Genomic DNA, 25,732 nt, shown 5'->3' with positions numbered 1-25,732 from the left:
AGTGCCCTTCCAGTGCTCGTTTACTGACGGACACTTGAGCACTGTGCCAATGTCAGTGCTGGGACACAACTGTTAGAACTGGGTTTCTTTTATCATAGAATCGCAGGATGGTTTGGGTTGGAAGGGACCTTAAAGCTCGTGTAGTTCCAACCCCCCTGCCATGGACAGGGACTCTTTCCACTAGACCAGGGTGCTCAAAGCCCCATCCAGACTGAGACCATGTTCTGGTAAGCAACAGGATGGGCAGGAAGATCTAGCAAAGTTTTGTGAGATGTTGCAGTTCTGTTCAAGGCTCTGTTCCAATTTCGGTTGCTACTTTGGAGTCAAAACCCAGTTGTTCGCTGCTTCTTTCTTCTTGTGCTGCTCCCGTCCGCAGTCGGTGGGACGCAGCGGAGCAGACGACTTTCAGCCACAAGTTCTAGGCCAGCTGCTGCTTTCACTGTGCAAGCTCCAAAGGTGTCTCTGTGTACCTGCGCATGGCACAACCTTGTCAGCCTTGTTCTACCGACTGTCATTGCTAAAATCCCACAAACCACCAACAGCACGTTCAGGCCTGGTTTTGTCATTGTTGCCATTACAACGCTCATTCCCAAATCCGCGGGGTTTTGGTCGGAGCTGACGTGGGACGCAGTCGCGGACCTGAGCTCATTCTGCTTTTCTCTCCCGGGCTTTTAGGAAGCAAAAGCAGCGGCTCAAACCGAAGCAACAGCGAGAACAGCAGGAGGGCTCTTGGCAGAGAGAAGGACCGCAAGTCGGCTGGCAGCGGCAGCGAGTCCGACCACACCGCCCGCAGCGGCGGCAGCGCCAGCGTCGTCCGCCGGGAGAGACCCGTGAGCCAGCTCAGCCACCGGAGCCACGTCTCTGCCACCCACAGCGAGAGGAGCCACCACAGCCACCATTCATATGGGCCGCCGGGAGTCCCACCCCTCTACAACCTCCCCAAACTGGGCTCCAAAGTGTACGGGACCAGCGGACCCCCCGGAGGACCCCCAGTAAGGGAACTGGGCTCTGTTCCCCCCGAGCTGACGGGGAGCCGGCAGTCCTTCCAGAAGGCCATGGGCAACCCTTGCGAATTCTTTGTCGACATCATGTGAGAGCAAGTGCCTTCAGACTCTGCTGGGGAAGGGCTGGGGCTGGGGGGGATCGTTTTGGGGGGGAATGGTTCAATTTGGTCATTGCTCGAACACTTAAGTGGAAGAAACTTGGCTGTCTTGCATGTCACAGCTTCCTGGTTTGCAATGGTGTTGCAGAAAAATCAACAAAACAAAACAAAAAATACAAAAAAAGCCTCCACAAAAATGAACAAAAAAATCTCCTGGGATTGTTAAATATCAGCAAATTGATGGCATTTTTTCTTCTTTTTTTTTTTTCCTTCCCCTCTCGTTTTTGATTGTGAATGGCTGCTGTATATTCACATCTTAATGAGCTTTGGTAATTGTGGCACCTACTTCAGTGCAATTAGTGTATCTTTTTTGGCTGATTCAAGGACTGTTATTTCACGTGACTTCTAAATTTCCAGTAACGCATAGGAGCACTTTGATTTTTCCCTGCTTTTTCTTTTACAAGGAAAAAACCCCGACCCGTGGCTGGTATCTGCGATGCCGGCTGCATCGGTCGGCTCTGAGCAGACACGGCACAGGCAGCACGTGCTTGGGAAGGAGCCTCAAACCAACTCCCGGCAGAAAGCAAAGTTGTGACTACCTTCTGTTGCGCGCTAGGGAGTATAAATCAACCTTTCTTCTCTCTTTTTTCTTTTTTTAATCTATTATTCTATCGAGGGAGTGGTGGAGTCTTGCTGCTGTGTGTGTTCATTGTGCAGAGCGTGTAAAGCCGTTTCATTTCGTATCACGCTAATGACGTAGCTGCGGTCTGTTCCTGGGCATTTCAGTCGCGGCCCTGCTGACAGATGTCTCTGTTTCTTCTGGTTATAACGCGCACTCGCTTACAGGTTTTAAAAGTTTTCACAGAAATAGGACGATTGCTGCTATGTGATTCTGTTAATGTAGCTGCACCTTTTCCCTTCCGAAAGGGGTATTTATTATCCCGTTCTAGCAGAGACACAGGTAAATCCTGGCTCCCACTAGGACATGGCTCTTCGTTTTGGTCGCTTCTTTCTCCATCCTCAATTTCTGAGCACAATCTTTCTCTTTTTTTCTGAAATAGAAACCTGAACACGTCTAATCCCAAGTGCAGCATTACCCACCATGTTCTGAACACGGATGGGTGCTGGCTGTTAGCGGAGAGGTGAGAGGGTGTTTGGAGAACAGCTCATAAATGGTACAATTAACAAATCTTTATACCTGACACAGAGCGAGACCCAAACTAAAGCTCCTGCTGGGGAGCTTTGACTTAAGCAACTGCTGTTGTGTATCCCCAAGATCTCATTACTACGTATTTTTCGCTCTGAGGCTGTGGACACTTGATGAAGTTTGTTCAGGAACCTTCTCTGATGGTTCAGAAGCTTTTTTAAAGTGTCTGGATGAGGTTTTAGGACAGGTGCTTTAAAATCAGTCTTTGCTGTATATAAGCATTTGCTTCACTGATACGAAGCCTCTTTTTGTTAACGTTCCATGCTTTATGGGTAGTGTGAATATCCGATATGAATGTCAAAAGAGAACGTCTTTCCCACTCTATACGTAGTAGCTTCACGTTCCTTTGTCACCCTGAAAAATTACTCTTCAAACTGTCCGTTCTGTATGTCGCTCATTCTGGTAGGATTTTCACTGCTTCTTTTCTTATGACAGGTCTGTGTGTAAACACATCCCTTGTACAACATTCAGAGTAACGTCTGTGTTAATTGGAGACTTCAGTCTCACTTTCGGAAGGGAGCCGGGCATTGAGGAAACTGTGCTGCTCAGGCTAGGTCCTCCACTTACTGCTTTCAGACAGTTTGCTTTCCAAAAGTATCCCAAAAAGCTACAGAACATTTCTGGGAGCGGCGCTTTCCTCCTCATCCATTGGAAGGGCAAGCACAGATTGCAGAGTTGGTTCAAAAGAACAGCGCTACCTGAAGCTTGGCTGTGCAGCACTATCTTCCCTTTCCCTTTCCCTTTCCCTTTCCCTTTCCCTTTCCCTTTCCCTTTCCCTTTCCCCTTCCCTTTCCCCTTCCCTTTCCCTTTCCCTTTCCCTTTCCCTTTCCCTTTCCCTTTCCCTTTCCCTTTCCCTTTCCCTTTCCCTTTCCCTTTCCCTTTCCCTTTCCCTTTCCTCCTAGTAACCCAGCAAAGATGCTAACCGAACTCTGAAAACGTCTTGAAAGATTGACGTTTAAAGCAATGAAAGTCAGGGTGAAATAATCCTGTAATTCTGCTGTGTCTGCAGGAGATACTGTTAAGGAGCCAGTGACTTTATTGACAATCACCAGTGGTTCTAATTTTAAATCAGTTGTGACTTTTCTGGTCTCTGTTGATGTTTTTTTCTGGCCCACTTTGTCTTAAGGCAGAACTTACAGGGCTGGAGGAAAAGATGGTCATTTTAATGACATATTTACAAAAGGGACTAAAGCTGGAGGCTGAGCTTTCACCCAGGGTAAAAACGTCTTTAATTTCCTCCTGTCTTTCCAAGAGTTGCAGTTGACACACCTGCTGGGTTGTGGGTTTTGTCTCGTTATGCTGTTGGCAGAAGCTGTTCTGTGTCTTGCTGGTCTTTGCTGCTGTGTCGAAACGACTGTGTTCTGTACTTCAGCGTTTGTGGGTAACTCTGCAGTGAGGCTGACAGCCCGGAATGTTGGGGTGCTGAGCAAATCCGGCGGCTAAACCCGGCCTGGACAAGCTGCACCTACAACCACGCATCCGTTTCGGGCAAATAACGAGCGCTCTGAGTGCTAGTTGGTTAATCCTGGATCGCGTGTGGAACCTGCTGCTTACAGAGAGCAGCAGGAGAATGTAACTGACCCTCCTGTGAACAGTGCAATACGTCACGGCCACCGCGTGTGCAACACGTGCTTAATTTCCTCGCCTTGTAGCGTACGGTGGAGAGGCCGGTTCAAGTGAAAGGGAAGTTAGACCCTGAAACATCGCTAGCTCTTAATTTTCAGGAGGTTTCCCACATCCCATCCTTGGCTTCCAACACATGTGCGTGTGTCTTTGCGACAATAGGGCCGTGGGGCCCAGCTCTGCAAGTTCCTCCCAGTACTACCTGTAGAAAGAAGTGCCACCAATGCCAAGGAAGCTACTTACAATAGGGAGTACTGGGCTGGGGGAAGAAAGTTTAAGGCAGAAGTTTTTCTCTGATGTTAATGTCGAGGAAGTGGCGCTGGCCGGGCTCTAGAACACATGGAGGAGTTGTGGGTTTGCTCTACAGGGCGTTGAAACAACCTCGTAACAAGAGCCTTTAAGCAGCTGATATTTTGATCCTGGAAGTGAGACCCTCGCCTCCCGGCTGAGCTCAGTGTTACACACACCTGCCACCGGCTTGTAACTAACAGCTATGCTTGGAAGATCGTAAAAATCCATGAGAAACCAGTTTGGGATGACGTCTCCTGTCCAAAGAGGTGGTGTCTGCAGGGGTAGTTCCCTACGCAGAATATTAACTCTGAGGAGTGAGTTTTTTTGGCAAATAGTCTTAAAAGCACTGCTACTGTCTTTTACCTCCCCGTAGTAAATCCACTTGTCAAAGGTAACAGTCCCCTGGACACTTTATCCAAAGGTGTATGGGATGGCAGGCGATGGTGCACAGACCTTGACTTTGGACGTGATCCGTGTTCTGTTCCAATGGGCAGTCCCGTCCTGAGACTCGACAGCTCATGAGTTGATGTAATTGTTTTTGTTTTGCATTTAACTGGATTGTAATAAGATTGACTTAAAATTATTAATTCTAATCAGTGATTAGAAATACATGTAAAGAGTTTTATGTACAGTAGAGGAACAAAGTTACATGATTTTAAATAATGAAAACCCAGACTATCACCTATTCTAGAATTGGTTCTACTCAAAGAGTGACCTCTTACTAGCATGGACTGCACTGTTCCTGTTAAATGTCTATTGCATAATTGAATTCTTTTTTGTAGATATTGTATTAAAACCCGAGTGTCTGTATAGTTAATATATAGCTGCTTATGTGTAAATGCTATTTTAAACACTAAAAAGCTTTTAATTTTATGTGATAACCGCAGTGTATGTCTTCAATTCTTTGCACTATTTACCTTCTATTTATTCCCTGCCACGCTGAAGTTTTGTCCTCAGACAGGAGAAGATTGTTGAGGAGCTCACAGCAGGCAGCTGGGACCTGTGTGATTTAATTACTGCAGGAGTGCTTCATTTTCCCTGTAAATATTCACTGCTAAACTCGGTCACAGGCGACTGAAGTGCAGAGACCAGACTCTTCCAGCAGGTTAATGACGTCTTGGAAACATCAGAAGTGCCGTAGCTTTGAGCTAGTGACCAGTATATTGGTGCAGAAGTTGTGCTTTCCCCTTAAATTACCCTGCTTCTTAATTACTGAGCTTCTCCTTCTTACAGCCTGGCAGGAGTAGGTGTGCAGGGAAGGCTGAAGGAAGTTGATGGAAATAAAAGGAAAATAAAAAGGTTGGTGAATTCATCCTGTTACAAAGACACGAGCTGGAACAAGTTTTTCCTGCCTGCAGACCCAGGAGATGAAACTGCTGGTAGGAACCATCAATGTGTGCAGCTGTTCCATGTGAATATTCCCTTTTTCTGGACTCTGCTGGCACAGTCCAGCAGGGACAAGCTGGGATTGCTAGGACAGCGCTTTGCAGCATGATGGGTAAGACTTACACCACGGTGTATTCGTTACACAGCCTGCCCGCAAGGGCTGAGTTGTTCACAAAGAAAGAACAACCACAGCTTGATGAGGCACGGTCCCTTTTCGCGGCTTCTACAGATCAAGCAGCAAAGGGAGAGACAAATTAACAGTCCCTATGGGCGCACCCATTATAAATGGCACAATCTGCAGCAGGTTGATATAAAAGCCTACAAGAAATTCTTGTGAAGTTTCCCATATTCTCCCTTTCAAATCGTGTTTTTATACGTAGGATGCAAAAAGGGCCAGCCAGCGTTATCCCAGTTGGGTGAATGTTAAATGAGCAGAATTTTGGACCCATCTGCAGCCTTTTATTGCGATGGGCTCCAGCTGAGCCGGGTGAATTCTCTGCAGGTGACTGGAGCAGGTTGAGCCCTTTAACCAGCTGCTTTTCCCCTCTTTTCTCCCTTTTCCATCCCACCCTGTGCTTCCCTCCTAAAGCAAGAAACATCAGTGTATTGTGGCTCTAACTTTGCTGCCACAAAGAGAAGCAATAGAGATAAATTTAATTTGTCCTTCTCTATTTTTGGAATGATGAGTGAAAGTTGCTTTAAGGCTTCTCTGCTATGAAATGGCAGCATGGAAAGGAGGATTTACTGCTGAGATCTCAGGCGCAACAAGTGTTCCCAAGGACTTGCTGCAGGCTCTGGAAACAAGAAGTTCAGTCTTCAGGTCAGTTTTTATTGTCTGTAATCACACTTTGGCCACATTTTCACATTTTTCCTCAAGTACGCCAGGAGAATTTAATTTGCAGGTACCCCAGAAATGTGGGACAGTTGGGTCTGCAATGCAGCAAAAGCCTTTTTGGTTTTAAATATTCACTGCTTTAGATTAATTTGCAAATTCTTTGAGCTGAATTGATGAGTTAACTTCCAATACCATGTAGTGGACAGATGGAGAAACTTTTATATGAGGAATGAAATAGCAATAGAGTTTTTTGGCACAGTGAGTGGGGGAAAGAAAATGTCTTAGTGCTATAACGATAGTTACTTGGTACCGTTAGATTGGAATGTGAAACGATGGGGAAGTTTTCACTTTGGGGTACTATTTGTTCTTGGCTATTTGCTTAATTTCAGTAACATAAAACTAGTATTTTGGCAGTTGTATCAGAGTCCAATTGTACTTTTACCGGGTTTATGAAAGGATAAGTAAGATGGCATTGGTTAGAAAGCACTGGATCCAGTTGTGTGTATGAATGCAGGGTGTTCTGTGCCCTTTGCAGATGAGATTGTTTCTCTCTGGGGATCTTCGTGTGGTTTTTCGAGGCGAGAGGAGCTTTTTGCTGTGACTTTGGGTTATTGTGATTTGCACATTATTCACTTCCGTGCGTCTTGCCCTCATTTCCATGTTCTTTGCAAACGCATGTTAATGAAACACAAATGAGCGAATCGAAATTTGAATGGGTAATGTGCTCTTTATATCATGCAGACAGCTGCCTTTACATACTGGGGTGGATGTGGATTTTGTGACAAAGAAGTCAAGAGAAAAGTATCATTAGTTAATCACCAGGATTTCTAGTTGTGTTCTATAATCTCACACCTTTTCAGGTGATTCCCTCTGCTTTTCAAGTTATTGATCCTGTGCTGTTGAATATATTTGAAAACTCTTTTGGGTGCTGAAATGGGTGGTTAACTACAGAAAGGACGGGTGGCTGGGAGCATTTTGCTTTAGCCCTGTGCTTTTGCAGCTTAAAAATTCTGGTCTTAGCACTCAGGTCACAGGACAAGGCGACGTTTGGGGATTGTGCCTGGGACTGTAGCTTATAGAGTCATCATAAACAGAATTATATCATTTAAATACAGGCAGCTTCTACTGAGGAGCAGGTGACAGTGGATCTGGTTTATTGTCTGTTTGTTGAGAGTCCTTCTCTGGCTCCTCCTTGATGGAATTCTGGAAATAATCCACTGTGTTCAGATCAGGCTTAAACAAGATGATGTAGCATTTAGGGATGTAGTAGGTCCCCAAGATCCCCAGACTGGTTGTCAAAACGGTCCCGATCTGGGTAACAGACCTGAGGACCGTCTTCAGCGTGGCGAAAAAAGCGACGAAGAAGATCCAGATGACGAAATAGCTGAGGACGGCGAATGTGATGCCCCTGGCGATGTTGTACGTCTTACCCACCGTCTGGACCATGAAGGTGCAGAGCAGACAGACCAGGGCCAGGCAGCCGTTGTAGCCGTGCAGGAGGGCGAAGGCGACCCAGGACCGCGTGTGACACACCAGCAGCACCTCCGTGGGCAGGGACACGTAGTCGGACGCAGAATAGTCGGGTCCCAAGCGAAGGTAGAAGAAGCAGAACAAGCCCTGGGTGAGGAGGCACAAGGCAACGAGGAGCCAGGCCCGGCGCTGGGTCACCCAGCGCAAGAAGGTGGGGGCACAGCGAGGGAATTCCGTCACCAGCGCGATCTCCAGGGACTTGATGAAGAAGGTGGAGAAGCAACCATTGAGGCAGAGGGCGTAGACCATCTGCTGGATCGCGCAAAGCTGGTCACTGGGCTTCCCTATGTAGAGGCAGCAGCTGAGAGACAGCAGCAGGAGCGAGAACAAGGCAAAGAGGCTCCGTTTGCCCCCTGAAACCTGCACGAGGGGGGTGTCGAGGTTCTTGTAGAAGAGCGCGGCTGCCCCACCGCTCAGGGAGGCGCTCAGGGACATCAGCAGCAGCAGCGCGACGGTCAGCGGCTCGTTCCAGAACAGGTACCTGCGGCCGCGGTCGCGGCAGCGTGTGCTGCGGGCGGGCGCCCACTGGTGCTGCGGGCAGCGGGAGCAGCTGGAGCTGTCTGCGGGGGAGCAGCGAGGACACCGTCACCGCCCTGTCCCAACGGAGCCGCACATCTCTCAACTCTTGCCCTTCCCCAAGAAGGATCATCAAAACATCCCAGAATTCCATCATACCCCTCTCTCCTACTCCTTGAGATAAAACTTACGTCTTGTCCTTGTGCGCTCTCAGCTCTGCGAGCTCGACCGGTAGACAGACACAATACAGACAGTTAAATCCACTGGGTTTCTCAGACCTCACCTTCAGTGCTCCAGAAGGTGTTTTCTGGACAATCTGTACAGTCATAGCAGCAGAGCTGGGACCCTTTTAATTGTCTGACTTGTCCCGGTTCACAATGTCTGAAACACTCCGATGTTGGCTCCTGGGCAAAAGGAAGAATGAACATCAGCCAGACGCACCTTATCACCAGACAAACTAATAGAAATTGGTTGTGCTGGGATCCCACCTGTGTCTGAGGCTCAGCCAGTGCTGGAAATACCTTTGTCTAGTGTTGCACAGTGCAGATGGATTAAATATTTGCAGAGGAGCAAGAAGTGGGTCCCACACAAACCTTGCAGGAGCAGCGTGATGCTCGGAGCTCCTCACGAGTCCTGCTGAGGCTGCAAATAACTTTACTGCATTTTGTGATCATTTATGCCTTTGCCCACTGTCTTTACCTTTTGATCAGTGGTGTGAAACCGGATCTGGGACTTGTTGATGTACAAGGAATCTCCATAGTCACCTACAGGCTGATAGGTCAGCGTGCCGTTTTTCCAGGACCAGAATATCAGCTTGTAGCCGGTGTTGATGCTGTGGGATTGATCAAACCTGAATCTCTGGCCGTTCACCTCGAACGGGAAGCTGTTCATGAAGTGCAGCAGCTGAGGAGAAAAGGCAAATTGACAGTAAATATCAGTACAGTTGATGTTCCTGCTTGGGAGCTGTAAGCTAATGCAGCAAGCTCATTTCTGGCTGAAATCAGTTGTCCCTTACGTGGTCTAAAATTGCCGCGAGCAGCCTTCTGGCTCTATTATCTTCCGCTCTATTGTTCCAAGCCCAATTAGCAGGAGCCAGAACACAGCCCTGCAGAGGGGTATGTGTGCAGAACGTAGAGATTGGGCCAAAAATTGCTGGTATTTTCCCCTGATCTTTCCTCACCTGCCAAGGTCTGCGGGGTGCCCGGGGACACGGGGGGCGGGCGCAGCCCAGCGCGCGGTGCAGCGCGGCCGCCACGCTGTGAACCGCGGCGTAAACCGGCTGTATGCGCGAGCGGCTCAGCGCGGGCGAGACGTCGGCCAGCGAGGCGCGGTCGCACTGTTTGCAACGTGTGTCCGTCCCGTCGGGGTTCACGAGGCGGTTGGATTCGCGCGACTCCTGGCAAAATTCGTCCTGCTGAACGGAGGTAAAGAGGTCGGCGACGTATTTCTGGAAGCCGGGGACTGTGCCTGCTTTCATAATAAAGCCCAAAACTGTGCCAATGCTCTGAATGTTTGGGATGGAGGCGGGTATGTCAGACAATAGCCAGGTTTCGGTGCCAATCCAGACTTTCTCGCTCAGTCCCATCCTGATGCTGTGTTCCAGCAGGGCCTGGGCTGCCTGGCTAAAGGCAAAAAGGACAATGATGTTGACTTCGCTCTTGTTAATTGTCTTAATGGTATCTTCCAGTTGCTTTTGGGCGTTGGGGTCTGCAAGGTCTGTAGGAATGAGCCCCTCAAACGCGACGCAGATGTTGTGATTTCCAGCTGCGCTTACGAAGAGCCCATGGGCTCCTCGGCCGTACTCGTTGTCGCTCCCGATGCTGCCGACCCAGTTCCATCCAAACTCGTTCAGCAGCAGGACCACGGCTTCCACCAAGCTCTTATCGCTGGGGACGGTGCGGTAGAAGGACGGGAACAACCCCATATTGCTGAGCCTCTCGCTGCTGGCTCCGTAGCTGACCTGCGAGCCAGAGGAGAGAGAAAGCGAAGAGTAAAGTCAAGGGAAGTGTTCATGGGCCAGATCACTCTCCACCTTCTTTGCTCAGTCTCGGCTGTGTCCCAAGGTTCAGTAAGTTTAGCTCAGGGCTAAATTTTCCTGACCATTACACCTCTCTATTGTGGTAACTGAGTACTTAGTCACAGGTGTGTTTTCCTGGGATCCTCCCAGCTGTTATTCCCGTTTCACGTGGGTCACAGGGAGCCTGCGTTACCCCTCTGCTCTCCGGGAGGTTGGACACTCAGTGTATTCCAGAGGGGAGTTTAATGACCTGCCTGAGATCCCCCAGAAAACATGGCAGAGGAAAGACTGGACTCTGCGCTTTAACAGTCCTGGTTCTAAGACCTGAAGCATAGACAGTGTTGATCCAAACCCGTCCCTCGCCAAAAAGAATTCTTGCTTCTCTGGAGACTTTCTTTACCTGTGGGATCAAGAAGGAGCTGAACAGTTTGGCTGTTAGGAGGCAGAGATCTGAGCTGCGTGGCCCGATGACCGCGGTGACGCGCGGCTGGTAGTCGGTGTAGTTGCAGAGGACGCCGATGCCCGTTGTGCCGTTTTGGGTCAGAAATAGCAAAGCGGGCTGCAGGGCCACCAGCGGCTCGGAGCAGGTGTCCCACATGTCGTAGCCCAGCGTCACTCCCGGGAGCAGCGACGTGGAGTTGTTGATCTGATCAATAGCGAACTTCATCCCGAGAGCCCATATCAGCCCTTCCGCAAACAACCTGCGGTAAGAGGAGGCGGAATTACGTGGTCTGTCGGTGCTGTTACAATGGGAATCGGCTTATTTCATATTCTCGAACGTTTTAGCATCCGTTGCCAAGCCAGACGTGCGTGGCACTGTCAGCAGAGCATCCGTGTGCTCATGGCCTTTGTACATTTTGTGCTGCGAGTAGAGAGGCTCTGAGCACCTTTCAAATCTAATTAATCTTGCCTGTCAGCAAATCTATCCTCTGTGCATCACAGCAGAACAAACAGAGGTGTACTCCCATCAAAATGGGGTCAGCTGCATCTGAAGTTTTACTACGTAGTGGTAAGAACACAAAGATATTTTCCATTTCAGGGTGATAAGGGGACGGTGCAGCTCACCAGCACCTCAGAGCTCGTCCTTGTTTCCATCTCACCTTTAACATTCACCTGTGAGACCCTCAGCTGCCGTCAGGACCCACTTTTCCTTCCTCTGCCCAGCCCAAGTGAATCAATTCAACACGTACTAAGGAACCGAACGTTCCTCTTACCTTTCACACGCCACTGACATGGGCTCGGATCGTGCCGTCAGGTTTCCCGCGTCCATTCCAAACGGGAACAAGCCCCCCAGGATATAATCCCCTGGCTTTCGGAACTGGGCCGACAGGCAGGTGGGTTTGAGCGCCGCCGCGTAAGCAAAGCTCAAGCACAGCAGCAGGTCGTGGACCATTATTTCTCTGTTTTGGAGAAAACAGTTCAAAGAAACCTCCAAACAAGTGTGGGAGAGGAACCAGGGGCAGGGGATCCAGCCTCATCCATTCTCTTTAAATACAACTTGGAAAGATTAAAATAATGGGGAATAATTTGTTTAGGAAAATGCATTAAATGTGTAACTCTGTGCTCAGCGGGCAACAGTCAAATACAACAGGCTGTGAGTGTGTGCGGTTGCAAACCACGGGTCTAATCCTGGTTTCTGTACTCAGCGAGCAGCCTTCGCTCGAGCAGAGTGACCTGGACGTGGCCTGCACTGAAAGAACGCCACACTTGATTTTGAAACGAGCTCCAGAATAATACGTTGACGTGCCTGGACTAAAGGGTAGTGGTTAGAGACCTACACAGCAGTAATTTCTATTTTGTTTTAAATTCAAGGTCACCGCATCGTGGCGATAACCAGATCTGCCCCGGGGCATCGCGAGAACTTGTCTGGCTGGGGCTGTTCCTGGATCGCAAGGTCAGTGATTTATTCCTCAGCTACACGGCGATTCGTGGCAAGTTGTTACTGCCTGATCTAAATTCTTCTCACACTGAGCTATAATGTTATCTTTAGTTTAAAAGCTTTGGTTTAGGTACAATTTCCACAGGATAGTAGTTTCAGTTGCAGCATGGTTTGCATTTTTTCTCTCTGGTTTGAATGGCAAAAATCAAGTTCCTTTTTGACATTGTCTCATAAGAGGAATATGTTCCCCCAAGCACCACAAAGAAAACACGCATTTACTCCTCAGAAGCATGTTATTCACATAATTTAATGTCCAGTTAGTTTAACCTCCATGAGGTAATAGTGATTTCCTGAATAATTTAGTGTTACGTGAGGCCAAACTGCCTGAGATACAATCAGAACATGTTCCAGCCTGTGGGATTCTCCCTCTCTCTCCAAATATTCATGTCATCCTCAGCTAACAATGTAGTGCTTTTTCGGCTTTCAAAGAGCTAAGTAAATTCCATTTTACATACTTTGGTGTGTGTATATATATATATATATATACATACTGTCTATAACATACAGTCATTTGCAATAGAAGTCATAAATAAGCCTGGTAAAATAGTGACAGTGCAAGTTCAGCTTTCTCCCCAGAGAGAGAAGACATTTTTGTAGGCATTTGACACATACATTTAAAATAAACCTCGTGAACACGATGTAGAAGCTTGGCAGAAGAACAGGTCAGGTCCAGCCTGCAGCCTTAGCTGGATATTTAGTGTTTTACAGAACATGCTAAAAACTGTTCCACATCCCAAGAGGGATAAAATAGAGATTAACAGGAAGCGACAAAGAAAGAAGGTCCTGCTTAACGGAACACAAAGGAAATTGGTGTCTTACAGTAACAACATATGTCACCCTTTCCTTCTTTAATCCCAGGGGACACAGAATTAGCAGCAATCATCAGATAAGTGTGTGACCACAAGAAAAAGAGCTTTCAGATACACATTACTCATGATTATATTTTCCAGGTTAAAGCATAATGGAGGGAAACCCCTCCCAGATCTAATCAAGGGAACAGCTTGTAAACAAAAGTGGCAAAGTGAGCTCATGTGTCGTGTAAACGTGTTCAGGCACCACAGCTGAAAGTTGCGCTGTCCCGCAAGGTCCTAATGGTGTAAATGCACAAAACCTGCTGAAGTTGCAGAGTTTGGCTTAAAAGTGAACCCAAAACCTCCTACTCCCAGCCTAGCTGATAGCTGAAGGTGAATCTAGGAGAAAAGAAATCCCTTAAGCATGATAAAGAATGTGTTTTTCTTATTGTAGAGCCGGGGCTCCACGGACACACAATTATACATATATAGATACCTATTAAAAAAAAAAAAGGTGCTTTTTTTTTCTCTGTTGTAAAGTGAGGCAACCTGAGTAGCTTTGCCAACTGCATCCTGGAAAAGGAAAGGGACAGAGTGACCAGAGACAGAGAACCAGACACTTGTGCGTTTGTGAAAACACACGGTTTTCACCCGCTTCGCCCTCCATCTCTCAGAACGTGGCGCGGCTCTGCCCCGTCCCTCCCGTCACGGGAGGTTGAGCAGGTCGTGCTGGGCAAAGAGCTCCTGGGTGATGTCGTAGACGTCGCTGATGTGCGGTAGAGCCTCCCCCAGCATGGCCACGGCCTCCTCGGCCGTGCCCACGTTCATCACCTCCAGGAAGGCGTTGCGGGACGGCAGCGTGCAGAACGCCACCGTGGCCGCCTTGCGAATGACCCAGGGGTGGTAGGCGGCCAGGGACGCGTTGTAGGAGTCGGTGCAGATGGTGGAGGTGCGGGCGTCCTCCCCGGCGGTGCGCAGCCCCTCCAGGAAGAGCTGCAGCCAGCGCAGGGCCCGGTGCAGCCGCAGGACGGTCCGGCAGCCGGACTCGGGGTGTCCCCCGCGCTTCTGCACGTCCACCAGCCCGTTGGCCAGCTCGTACTCCACCATGGCCTGCAGCGAGGCGTACCGCTCCCGCTGCTCCCCGCCGCTGTAGCCCTCCATGATCTGCACCTTGGCCACCGCGTCCTTGGTGATGAAGGAGAAGATGGTGCCCAGGCTGTGCAGGAACCTGCCGGGGGGGGAGACACAGAATCACAGAATCGTGTCGGTTGGAAAAGCCCCTCAAGATCGAGTCCAGCCATAACCCACCCTGGCACTGCCACATGTCCTGAGAACCTCGTCTCAATGTCTGTTCAACCCCTGCAGGACGGTGACTCCAGCACTGCCCTGGGCAGCCTGTTCCAATGCCCAACAGCCCTTTGGGGAAGAACTTTTCCTGATATCCAACCTCAACCTCCCCTGGCGCAACTTGAGGCCGTTTCCTCTGATCCTGTCACTTGCTACTTGGGAGAAGCGGCCACCACCCTCCGTGCTGCCACCTCCTCTGGGGTCAGCGGCAGCGCAGCACTCACCGGATGAGCCCCCGCCAGCCGCTCAGGTACGGCCCCAGCAGCACCTCCCGCCGCTCGGACACGCACGTCTGGAACGCGGCGAGAACCTCCCGCAGGCTGAACGCGCCCGCAGCGCCCGCCATGCCAGCGCACCCCCCGACCGCCTCACGTGACCCGCGCCTCCGCCAATCCGCTGCGGGCCTCGCTCACGTGACCCGCGGCTCCACCAATCCGCGGCGGCCCCGCCCGGGCGGGCCGTTCTGAGGAGCCGGGGACGAGGCGGTGAGAGCGATGGCGGCCGGAGCGGGGAGCGGGCCGGGGTTCGCGGGGCCGGGGCCTGGGGGTGTGAGCGGGGCGGGGTGTGCGCTCTGCTGCGGCTTGTGGGGCCGTGGGGGCTGAGGGCTGTCGGGAGCGCCGGGCCGGGGCCTCTGGGCCTGTGTGCGCCACACGCAGGTTTCCCTGTGAGGAAAGGCTGAGGGAGCTGGGGCTGTTGAGCTTGGAGGAGACTGGGGGGTGACCTCAGTGTTTCTAAATATCTAAAGGGGGAGTGTCAGGAGGATGGAGCCAGGCTCTTCTCGGTGACAACCAGTGATAGGACAAGGGGCAATGGGTGCAAACTGCAACACAAGAAGTTCCACTTAAATTTGAGAAGAAACTTCTTCATGGTGAGGGTGGCAGAGCCTGGCCCAGGCTGCCCAGGGGGTTGTGGAGTCTCCTTCTGTGCAGACATTCCAACCCGCCTGGACACCTTCCTGTGTAACCTCAGCTGGGTGTTCCTGCTCCATGGGGGGATTGCACTGGGTGAGCTTTCCAGGGCCCTTCAACCCCTGACATTCTGGGATTCTGTGATTCCCTGAGGGGTCAGACCTGGACATGGGTGTTGTGGCTACTCTGAATAAACAAACACCGGGGCGCAGGAGCGCTTTCCTCCCCTGCCTTCCCACCTGCGGGCTGGCCTAGGCTGCAGTGGTGATGATACCATAAAATCGGCAAAGTAACAGACTCGTAAACCTACGTTTTAATGTTTTTAAAGTAGCATTTCTTATTTAGCACTGAGGGTGTCCCTCCGCAGGTCCCCCCACTCACCAGTTGGTCATACGTGGCTTATATTGACAGAGAAATCTATATTCGTTACAATTCTTGACAATCATTAAGGTATTCCCTGCCTATTCTAATACAAGCTGGCTGTTTACGCAGTGCTAAGTAACATCCGCATGTTTCTCAGTTACTTCTCAGTTACCTGTTTTAAAAGAATATGTTGTAACTTTACGTCAATTTTAAGAATAGGGTGTGATTGCCAAGCACAAAGATTGTATGGTTATAAGGTTGGTTGATCTTTAAAGGTTCCTACCTTAATATCCTCCTAAACTATGAGTTCTATGATTCCTTATAATGCAATTTAATAATTAGAAATACAGGTATCAGTGATGGTGACTATTGGAGGCAAACAGACCTGAACTTCCAGGAGTTTTTATCCCCTGACTTGTGTTTTCTGGCTGTGTTCCCTCTAGGAAGAAGTTGGGCCTCTGCTTGAGTCTTCTGGCTGAAACACAGTTGGAATGGCGGGTGTGAAAACGGCGCAATCTGCGCTTCTTTTGGCCCCCGTTGGACTGGTTCTGGAATAATTTCCCATGCAGTTTGAGATTTAGAGTTTGTTAAAATGCCTGAAATAAAAGTCACCCCCTTGGGTAAGTCCAATCTAAAATCGTCCTGAACTATAAACAGTGAAAAGCTGTAGAATTTAGAATTCAGAGTAATATACTGCAATATGTGTTACGTTTGTGCAGCACCCTGACCTGGTTCTTTTCAGTTTGTCACTGTCCTCTTGTCTGTCAAGCAAGTAAGACTTGAACAGTCTGACAGCTCTATTTTGATTATGGGATTCATTAATAGTTACTGGTAAAAGCATTATAGTATCATATTGTAGTATTAGTTCACTTAACGGTGCTGAAGATCTAAAGGAAGCAAGTTTTTCTTTTTTGTGTTTTTTTTAAATGAGTTCCACAGAGATGCATTTGTGTCCTGAGATGGCAGAGGCTGTGCTGAGCAGAACTGCTTTATCTCAATGGATAGTTGTCTGTCTCAGAGTGGACTTAATTAGAGCTTAATGAAGGTCTGTGCTTTCACTGAGAGGCAGAGAACCTGGGAACTTCCATGCTATTTTTTCCAGATAAGAGATTATTTTGCTCTTACTTGAACCTGTGCAGGTGCGATTGCGCCGCAGCGGGCGGAGAACATGTGTCCTGTGTCTGACCTGTTGTGGGTTTGGGCACTTACTGTGGTTCTGCAGCTGGAGGCCCCATCCTGAGCTCAGGGCTGGGGTGCTTCACATTTCCTTACCCTCTAACAGATCTTGTTTGGAAGAAAGGATGTAGCCTTGTCCTGCATCAGAAAAGGGCTCGGGAGGTTGCACGGACCTTTAAATGCTTCGTTTTTACAGATTGTAAATACTCACAGAGATGTCTTACTTGTCTGTCTTTTTCTTGCGCCCAGGGGCTGGCCAGGATGTGGGACGCAGCTGCATCCTCGTGTCCATCGCCGGGAAGAACGTGATGCTGGACTGCGGGATGCACATGGGCTACAACGATGACGTGAGTAACAGCGGAGACACCTGAATGTTGCGTAGAGGTGCCGGACTCCTGCACGTAACCGTGATGGTGTTGCCAGCAGCTCCTGCCGCGTTGCCGACCCTGCTGTGGTCCACTGCATTATCGCAGAGTGCCTTGAGACGCATCACAGCGCATTTCCAGTGTTTCTGGTTGTTCATGCCATTGTTTTGTTGGATTAGTAACATAATATTATATTAATTGGCTTTGTTGTTTCGTGTCTCTGCAGAGACGCTTCCCTGACTTTTCGTACATCACTCAGAATGGGAGGCTGACCGACTTTCTAGACTGCGTGATCATCAGGTGAGGACCCTTCAGAGCTCACACGGGACACGGGAAAGCTTTGTAAACTGTCCCTTGCAACCCAAACATATTTTAAGTCCATCATTTATATTTTGTCAAGTTCCTCTATGTCATACAGTGCTTTAAAAAGCAAGATCTGAGAACCAGGCAAGCTAAATCCCCATGCAGTGTCTCTTGTATCCTTTGTGTCTTTGCAGCCACTTTCACTTGGACCATTGTGGAGCGTTACCGTATTTCAGCGAGATGGTGGGTTACGACGGGCCCATTTACATGACGCACCCCACCAAGGCCATCTGCCCCATCCTCCTGGAGGACTACAGGAAAATCACCGTGGATAAAAAAGGAGAAATCAACTTCTTCACTTCCCAAATGATTAAAGACTGCATGAAAAAAGTGGTTGCTGTGCATCTTCACCAGACAGTTCAGGTAAGCGGTCGTTCCTGCACGCTCTGCGATCGGAGCAGCTGCATTGCTGTGGAAAGCAGAGGAATTTTGTTATTTTTATTAAGTGTTTGCACTGTTTGTGCAGGTAGATGAGGAGCTGGAGATCAAGGCGTACTACGCCGGCCACGTGCTTGGAGCAGCCATGTTCCAGATCAAGGTTGGCTGCGAGTCAGTCGTGTACACCGTGAGTACTCACAAGATGTATAGATACTCCTTTTAATGGCCTGTCCCGTCACCCTGGGAATATTAATGGGTTTCTCTTCTTCCATCAGGGTGATTATAACATGACTCCAGACAGACATTTAGGGTAAGTAGGAAGCTGAGTTTTTACGAGTTGTATGTATTTCTGGCAGAAAGGTTTTAGCACGGCTTCTGCTAATACTTGGGGCTTATTAGCATTGATTCTTTGTTAGCAGACGTTTAACTGCGTCTTTGCTGGAAAGATAACGCAGTTTTGAATTACAAGAATGAACAGATTTACCTTGATTCTTCCAGAGAGACCTTAATGCAATCTTCTCTATGCTTGTATTAATTTGTTTTTAAGACTGCATAATAATAGGATTTAGATATTTGAAATGTTTTATTGTCGTGGTGTCTTCTAAATGTATTTACTTTCTAAGAGAGTGCCAATCACAACCTTTAATGTTCATTTTATTTTTACTAGCATATATGAGAGATTTACAATTTTCATGCTATTTAGAATAACATTTTAATGTATTTAAAACAAGTAATAGACTGGAGAAGTATTGCTTTTCAAAGCCTGTAGTTTCCATTCTGTGCTGGATTAATTTAAAGCAACGAGAGGAATCCTGATGCTGCCAGAGAGCTCCTGGTGGCTTTGGACAAGCTGATGTTCACCTGTTTTCCTCTCTGCAAATGGGGACAGTGACATTTTCCACCCGTCTTTGAGACCTGCAGATCAGAAATGCCACAAACTATCAGTGGGATTGCCTTTTTAAAGATTCCTTTTCTTTTAGTGCTGCCTGGATTGATAAGTGTCGCCCAGATTTATTAATAACTGAATCCACCTACGCCACAACTATCAGAGATTCCAAACGCTGCAGAGAAAGAGATTTCTTGAAGAAAGTTCACGAGACTGTCGAAAGAGGAGGGAAGGTACGGCCTTTTCATCATCTAAGTAATGTGCGCTCTGTAGCGCTCTATAATTATTAATTAACTTAGGCAGCTGCGTGTGAAGCTGAAGATGTTTTTATATTCCTCACTCTGCGCTTTAAAAGAGAATATCAAACAATTAAACTATGCCAAGAAGAAAACCAAACGATGAGTTAATGAGCCAGTGAGGGGAAGTGCTCGGCTTACAGCCTGCAAACGTGGAGCACAAAGGCAAGGCTGCCCAGCCAAGCAGATCAGTGCTTGTCAAATATCAGTGTTTTTCATCCCCGAACTGCAGACAACACATTCCTGCAGAGGGAAAGGTCGGAAAATTGGAAAGCGAGAGGGAACTGAGGGACTTGCTCAGAAATGATAACACTGCGGTACCGTTTATATGCTGTTTGGGTTTCACAGACTAAATTATGCCTCAATTGCAGGTTCTTATCCCAGTTTTTGCCCTTGGACGCGCCCAGGAACTTTGCATTTTATTGGAGACTTTCTGGTGAGTGCAGGGTCTGCTGCGCAGGCGCCACCTCCCCTTGTCCCCCTCGTGTTGTCCCGGCAGGTTTCTGTGATCCTTTCACATCTGTTTAGCACCAGTGTTCTCATCAGTTTTCCTCTGCATGTCGGCCCATACTGGCCACAGCAGAATTACTTCTTTATTTCCCATATATTTCCCAGTGTTCCTGACTCTAAGCAGTAAATGAACTGCTTTCTCTCCAGATTCATTCTCTGCTCCTCCCTCAGTCAATTGTCCTTTAAAATATTGGATCACATCTTTGCCACAGTGTAAAAGAGTTTTCATGGGAGAGGGAGGAGAGATGAACAAGTATTAAACGTGTATAGGCATTGTGGGGAAATGTTCATTAGAATACCAAGTGATACTGCTTTTAATTATTACCCCTAGCGCTAATATTTGTATTGGAAGGAAGTTGTAGTGGGTGAGGAGAACTGGACAAAACCGACTTTGGAGTAAGTTAATGCGTAGTGTTGTAGCATTATCAAAATAACTGATTTCTAGCTCATTGGGAGCAGGATATGCACAAGAAAATCTTTGGAACCTACTCAGGTTTATGGACTTTGAGTCAGGATCCTACTCAGGCCCTCACACGTATCTCAAATGCTTCTTTCTACAGGGAAAGAATGAACTTGAAGGCTCCAATTTATTTTTCCACGGGACTGACGGAGAAGGCCAATCATTATTACAAGCTCTTCATCACCTGGACTAATCAGAAAATCCGGAAAACGTTTGTGCAGAGGAACATGTTTGAATTCAAACACATCAAAGCGTTTGATCGGGCCTTTGCAGACAACCCGGGACCGATGGTAGGTGGGGGTTAAACGAGGTAAATAGCGCAGGTGTGGGGTGTCAGGGGCTGGTTTCACCGCACCACACATCCCTTTAATATCAACATCCCATCTCAACGCTTTTATCTATGTGACTATTACAGATCTTCATTTCAGTAAAGGTAAAATGCCCAGAGAGGGAAAAATAAAGATTGCATGTTCACAGTATCTATATCTCTGCACCCGACTGAAACCATAATTTTTACAGTATATTATTTGAAGTCAGGAGGCGGATCCTTTACAGCACCAGCTCTCGCTGCTGGTTTTATTTCTGAGTGGTTTCTTAGGCAGTAGCTAAAAGGAATCTTGTTGAGTGTGACAGTACCACTATCAAACCCTTCAAAAAGTTGTTACTGGCTGCTGTGGATGCTCACAACAACTTCCTAAAACACTTGTTTAATTTACATGAGAATTAGACAAGCTGGGAAAAATAAAGTAGCAAAAAATCCCCATTAGAGCTTTGATGTTTTAAGTGTGCTCTATTGTTTATGAGTGTATACCCTCCACAGGTTTAGGATATGTGTATTTTAAGTAATGGAAAAAATCCCTGTTTTCTGTGGTGGTTCTTAGCGCATTTTTGAATTCTAGGTTGTGTTTGCGACCCCTGGGATGCTTCACGCAGGACAGTCCCTCCAGATCTTCAGGAAATGGGCAGGGAATGAAAAGAACATGGTAAGAAAGTGTGTTTCTTTGAGTGATGCTTTGTGTTGATGTGACGGCGCCATTGATACAGAAGAACAGTCTTCCCAGGGAATGGAAGCTGTGGAGAGCACACATTTCCGTCAGTGTTTTACTGCTGTGTTTTTATGTTAACAGCAGCTGTGCTACACATACAGAGGTTGTTTATTTTCCTTGTTTCCTTCTCAGGTCATCATGCCCGGCTACTGCGTGCAGGGAACCGTGGGCCACAAGATTCTGAGTGGACAGCGCAAGCTGGAAATGGAAGGAAGACAAATAGTGAGTTTTATTAATATTTTCAAGTGGGAGGAACTTCAGGTGGTAGTTAGAGACCATGTACTTGTTACCGGAGTACACCGCGTACACTGAGAATGCCCAAGTCACGTTTTCTTTGGACTGAACACAGAGGAGTTTGGGTCTGTGTGTGTGTGTGTTCAGAAGCTGTAGTGAGGCAAAGCGGTTGTGGGTTCATGGAGCTGCGCTTTGTGCTCCCTGCAGCTGGAGGTGAAGATGCAGGTGGAGTACATGTCCTTCAGCGCCCACGCCGATGCCAAGGGCATCATGCAGCTCATTCGCCAGGCTGAGCCGCGCAATGTGCTCCTGGTCCACGGCGAAGCCAAGAAAATGGAGTTTCTGAAACAGAAAATCGAGCAGGAGTTTCGTACGTATCGCGCTGGTAGCGAGGAGGGGATGGCAGCAAAGCCTGGGGCTGCAGAAACGCTCCTCCTGACGCCGCCTGTTCCCATTGCAGATGTCAACTGCTACATGCCCGCGAACGGAGAGACCACCACGATCTTCACCAACCCCAGCATTCCCGTCGACATCTCGCTGGGGCTCCTCAAGAGAGAAACAGCAACAGGTGACACATTTTTAATGAACGGATCGTCAATAATGTTTAAAAACAAACATGGGCAGCTACCTCACTTTCTACTCATTGCCTGTTCATGATGAAAACATGGTTCATGTGCTTTGACTGGCTTGGTCTGTGAAAACTGGAATTGCTTTTATAAACCCAATTCAAGGAAAATCTAAAGTGGTATGGGAAGAGAGGCGGCAGTTCTGTGTTCCTGAGCAGGGTCTGGTTTGTGTCCAGAGGCTTGAGAGGGGTTTAAGCACCAAGTACTTTAACAGCCGGGAGAACAAAGATGTACAATCGTAGTCTCTGAACCTCATCAGGGATCCAGAAATCCAATTTATTAAGTCTGATAGCAGTCCTTGTGGGAAAGGTGAGCATGTCGTTGTTAACCGTGTCATCTCTTCCCTTGGTTTAGGTCTCTTACCAGATTCCAAGAAGCCAAAGCTGATGCACGGCACCTTAATGATGAAGGATAATGTAAGTAAAAAAGTTCTTGTGTTTGTCTGGTGTCCTCTTACCTGCTGGACTCGTGCAGCGATGAACACAACCTGCACGGAGGAACAAACCTCAGGAGGCGCAGAGAACTGGCGTCTGAGGGCTCGGTGCTGTTCCCCGCAGAGCTTCCGCCTGGTTTCCCCCGAGCAGGCGCTGAAGGAGCTGGGGCTCACGGAGCATCAGCTGCGCTTCACCTGCCGCGTCCACATCCAGGATCCGCGGAAAGAACACGAGACCGTGCTCCGTGTCTACAACCACCTCAAGGGGTCAGTCTGTTCTTGGTGGACGTGAGCTTGGACTTCTTAGTGTGTGTGGCCCATCCAAAATAAATCATTTACCTTCTCTGTTACCAGGGTCCTGAAAGATTATTCCGTGCAGCATCTCCCTGACGGCTCCATAACAGTCGAGTCCATTCTTATCCAGGCCACGGCGCACTCAGAGGATCAAGGAACCAAAGTTCTGCTCGTATCCTGGACTTACCAGGTAGGAACACTCGGAAACACACTTTCCAACATCCCTGATCTTAACTCCTCACGGTCCCAACCTCTCCTACCCTGGTGGTTGCTCCGGTGAGTCTTTATCACTCCATTTTTGAAACAGGCAGATGCTGCCCTTTCCTTTATCATTTTAGGTTTAGTACAAATTGTTTTACAGGAGCTTTTGTGAATCACTTTTCTCTGGGACAACTGAACTCAAGACTCTTTAGTAACAACACTTACTACAATTACAATTAATAACAATCACATTTTATCCAGCTTCTAAACGCCTGCCTGCATCACTACTTCAATGCAGAGCGTGGTATTTTACACTGTATTTCTTGGGTGTAAATGTTAACCAACCAGCAGAAAGCTCATAACACCAATTGCGGTGAGATTAGACACTTGTTACATTTTCTGTCTAGGGCTCTATTTTGAAAGGCTTTTACAGCAAGGAAATGCCGTCTTAAGTGCAAAGAACAAAAATATCAATAGTTCTTTACCGTTTCAAGAAAGAATTTCACTTTCCTGATTTTGAAAGAACACCCAGAAATGCATTTGTGCTAACCGGCTGCCATCTTTCAACACTGCAAACATCAGATTCTGCTGAACCCAAGAATTATTTCAGCTATTTCTAGGTACCTGTTGAATTTCTTGCCCCAGTGGGTAAGTGGAAGATGGGTCCATCCTGTTTCTCTGTGTTCTCTGCAGGACGAGGAGCTGGGCAGTTTTCTCACATCCCTGCTGAAAAAAGGGCTTCCCCAGAGCACGGCCTGAGCAGCGGTGCCGCTTCCAACACACATTTTATTTTGTTTACATTGTCAATGTTTTTTCCTATTTTAATAAAGCGATTACAGTGTTTGTCCAATTACTGCAGCGATGGTCTATATTGTTTAGCTGCGATCTTCTCACATTAGAAACCGGTCTGGGGGAGTCATTTTAAAGAGTCCCGAGGGCTGTCAGAGAATACATCTCCCCTGTACTGTCCCAGTTGGCTCATAAAAATACACAGCTAATAAAAATATACGACACTTCCCTCCGGTCTTGCCTTGGTGTAACACCCACTGTATCAAAGGCACCGGTTTCTGAGGTTTGTTTTCAAATAAACAGTAGGAAAGATGAAACCTGTACTTACTTTAAGTAGATCAGTTGATGCCATCTCTGTGTTTCTTGTTTCCGTGTCTCTGGTGTAGTTTGTACACATAGGAGGTCTCCCTGTGTTTCTGGTCATAGATCGTGTAAACCCTTTCGGACCTGAACCGGAGCCTGAAGCTGAAGCTCCAGCGCTTGCTGGAGGAGGTGAAATAATACAGGAGGGGGTTGAGGCAGCAGTTGACGCTCACGAGGGCCAGGGTGACCCTCCGCATTTTGTAGATCAAGCTGGTAAACGACTTATTCTGGATGACCCGGATTCTCATTAAAAAGTGAAGCAAGTGCGTGAGGTGATACGGGAGAAAGCACAAAGTACAGATGGCCAGGATGATGTAGATGGTGCTCAGCGCCTTCCTCTTGCGGACGCTGCGCTTGATCTGGGAGATCCTCTTGGCGATGAGCGGGTAGCTGATGAGAATGATGGAAAACGGGATCACGAACCCAAAAACCAAGGCCAGGATGTTGTAGGGAGCCATGCGGTTAGTCCAGCAGCTCGAAGGGAAGTTCTCAAAACACGCCGTCGCGTTCCTCTCGCCGCTGTTGTGCAGAGGACCCCCCAGGACCAGAGGAACCGCGACACTCAGAGCCACCACCCAGAGGGCTGCGACCACCGCCGCGTAATGGGCGGCTCTGATGCGGATGTAGGTGAAGGGGTGCAGCACCGCGATGTAACGATCGACGCAAATGCAGGTGAAAAAGGCGATGCTGAGGTAGATGTTGATGTAGTACAAAGTCCCGGTGACCCTACAAGCCACGTCCCCGAAGATCCAGTTGTTCCGGTTCAGGTGGTAATGAATTTTAAAAGGCAACACGCAAACGAACAAGGTGTCCACCAGCGCCAGGTTGATCATGTAGACGTAGGAATGAGCCGTGTGCTCCGCTCTGCAGGACAGGCAGTACAGAGCCACCACATTTTCTACCAGCCCCAGCACGAAGACGATGCTGTAGATGACAGTAAACAAGGAATACTGGAAATCCGCGTCCAAACTGGATTCTGAACTGGCGTTGGCAACGGTCTCATTGGAGACTCCTCCAGGGCAGGACACACCTGCCATGATTCCTGCAGGGATTAAAGTCTTAAACCAGCCCTCACCTCAGTGGGCTCCGGAGGTTTATTTCATCTCGAGTGGGGAAGAGCTGAAGCGAAGTTCAGTCTGGTGAAGCCTGTGCTTGGTGTATTTATTAACAGATGGAAAGCGCTGTTGCTGTAAAGAAAGAATAAATCATTTAAAACACGAGCATTTGAAGTTCACGCAGTAGACAGAGCATTTACCGGCCTGAAAATCATCGCGAGGTGACAGTGTCGCAATAACAGAGGTGGCAATTCCCCTGCTCCCACAAAAGACACGCAGTGCAGTGCAGTTTCCTCCATCAAATATCTAAAAAATAATAATAAATCTGAGCAACTAAGCCAAACACAAACACCTTAAAGAGAAGCCTTAAAGGCGGTGGAGAAATTAAACCAGCTACAACAG

The 25,732-nt window shown here is 48.2% G+C and overlaps 5 protein-coding genes across 10 annotated transcripts in view; 2 read left to right on the top strand and 3 right to left on the bottom strand.

Annotated features, from left to right (window-relative positions):
- The window catches only part of DVL1 (dishevelled segment polarity protein 1), a 60,021-nt gene extending 43,589 nt beyond the window's left edge, over window positions 1-16,432 (top strand). For 3 of the 6 annotated variants that reach the window (XM_082069947.1, XM_082069949.1, XM_082069948.1), the window contains exons 15-18: window positions 676-1,090; window positions 12,320-12,401; window positions 14,603-14,834; window positions 16,299-16,432. In XM_082069947.1, coding sequence (XP_081926073.1) covers window positions 676-1,090; window positions 12,320-12,401; window positions 14,603-14,815 — 710 coding nt within the window. In that variant the 3' untranslated portion in view covers window positions 14,816-14,834; window positions 16,299-16,432. Of the gene's footprint in view, window positions 1-675; window positions 5,105-11,546; window positions 11,842-12,319; window positions 12,402-14,602; window positions 14,835-16,298 lie in introns of those variants that run through there. The other 3 variants (XM_082069950.1, XM_082069951.1, XR_014185798.1) reach the window with 2 other exon arrangements.
- On the bottom strand, window positions 6,300-12,256 carry TAS1R3 (taste 1 receptor member 3). Its single transcript, XM_082069960.1, has 6 exons — window positions 11,722-12,256; window positions 10,908-11,208; window positions 9,671-10,450; window positions 9,190-9,393; window positions 8,774-8,894; window positions 6,300-8,534 (listed from the first exon to the last, which is right to left on the bottom strand). The coding sequence occupies exons 1-6, from the start codon at window positions 11,898-11,900 to the stop codon at window positions 7,567-7,569; spliced, it is 2,553 nt and encodes an 850-aa protein (XP_081926086.1). The 5' UTR covers window positions 11,901-12,256; the 3' UTR covers window positions 6,300-7,566.
- Window positions 12,676-15,054, bottom strand: CPTP (ceramide-1-phosphate transfer protein). Its single transcript, XM_082069959.1, has 2 exons — window positions 14,809-15,054; window positions 12,676-14,465 (listed from the first exon to the last, which is right to left on the bottom strand). Exons 1-2 carry the CDS (start codon window positions 14,928-14,930, stop codon window positions 13,943-13,945), a joined length of 645 nt encoding a protein of 214 aa, XP_081926085.1. The 5' UTR covers window positions 14,931-15,054; the 3' UTR covers window positions 12,676-13,942.
- Window positions 16,334-23,973, top strand: INTS11 (integrator complex subunit 11). The gene is made up of 17 exons (XM_082069952.1): window positions 16,334-16,475; window positions 17,281-17,378; window positions 17,623-17,696; window positions 17,894-18,122; window positions 18,226-18,324; window positions 18,413-18,447; window positions 19,118-19,256; window positions 19,691-19,755; window positions 20,390-20,579; window positions 21,189-21,272; window positions 21,468-21,557; window positions 21,777-21,939; window positions 22,030-22,137; window positions 22,550-22,611; window positions 22,753-22,895; window positions 22,983-23,112; window positions 23,817-23,973. The coding sequence occupies exons 1-17, from the start codon at window positions 16,448-16,450 to the stop codon at window positions 23,880-23,882; spliced, it is 1,803 nt and encodes a 600-aa protein (XP_081926078.1). The 5' UTR covers window positions 16,334-16,447; the 3' UTR covers window positions 23,883-23,973.
- Window positions 18,919-25,315, bottom strand: LOC309448443 (lysophosphatidic acid receptor 6-like). The gene is made up of 2 exons (XM_082069957.1): window positions 24,241-25,315; window positions 18,919-19,052 (listed from the first exon to the last, which is right to left on the bottom strand). The coding sequence occupies exon 1, from the start codon at window positions 25,310-25,312 to the stop codon at window positions 24,251-24,253; it is 1,062 nt and encodes a 353-aa protein (XP_081926083.1). The 5' UTR covers window positions 25,313-25,315; the 3' UTR covers window positions 18,919-19,052; window positions 24,241-24,250.
- Between the last annotated feature and the right edge of the window lie 417 nt (window positions 25,316-25,732).

This window comes from Streptopelia decaocto (genome assembly GCF_964273445.1).
Source record: "Streptopelia decaocto genome assembly, chromosome: 20".
Lineage (NCBI taxonomy): Eukaryota > Metazoa > Chordata > Aves > Columbiformes > Columbidae > Streptopelia > Streptopelia decaocto.
This window is presented reverse-complemented; position numbering and strand designations above follow the sequence as displayed.

Bases quoted from the DNA above. Each gene is read 5' to 3' on its own strand.
- LOC309448443 (XM_082069957.1), bottom strand. From the start codon at position 25,312: ATGGCAGGTGTGTCCTGCCCTGGAGGAGTCTCCAATGAGACCGTTGCC.
- INTS11 (XM_082069952.1), top strand. From the start codon at position 16,448: ATGCCTGAAATAAAAGTCACCCCCTTGG. The intron at 18,448-19,117 runs GTAAGTAGGAAG...CTTTTCTTTTAG, and splicing joins ACTCCAGACAGACATTTAGG to TGCTGCCTGGATTGATAAGT. The intron at 22,896-22,982 runs GTCAGTCTGTTC...CTCTGTTACCAG, and splicing joins GTCTACAACCACCTCAAGGG to GGTCCTGAAAGATTATTCCG.
- CPTP (XM_082069959.1), bottom strand. From the start codon at position 14,930: ATGGCGGGCGCTGCGGGCGCGTTCAGCCTGCGGGAGGTTCTCGCCGCG. The intron at 14,466-14,808 runs GTGAGTGCTGCG...CCCCCCCGGCAG, and splicing joins GGCTGGCGGGGGCTCATCCG to GTTCCTGCACAGCCTGGGCA.
- TAS1R3 (XM_082069960.1), bottom strand. From the start codon at position 11,900: ATGGTCCACGACCTGCTGCTGTGCTTGAGCTTTGCTTACGCGGCGGCG. The intron at 10,451-10,907 runs GTAAAGAAAGTC...TCTGGCTCGCAG, and splicing joins GCTCCTTCTTGATCCCACAG to GTCAGCTACGGAGCCAGCAG. The intron at 8,895-9,189 runs GTAAAGACAGTG...CCTTTTGCCCAG, and splicing joins TTCACACCACTGATCAAAAG to GAGCCAACATCGGAGTGTTT.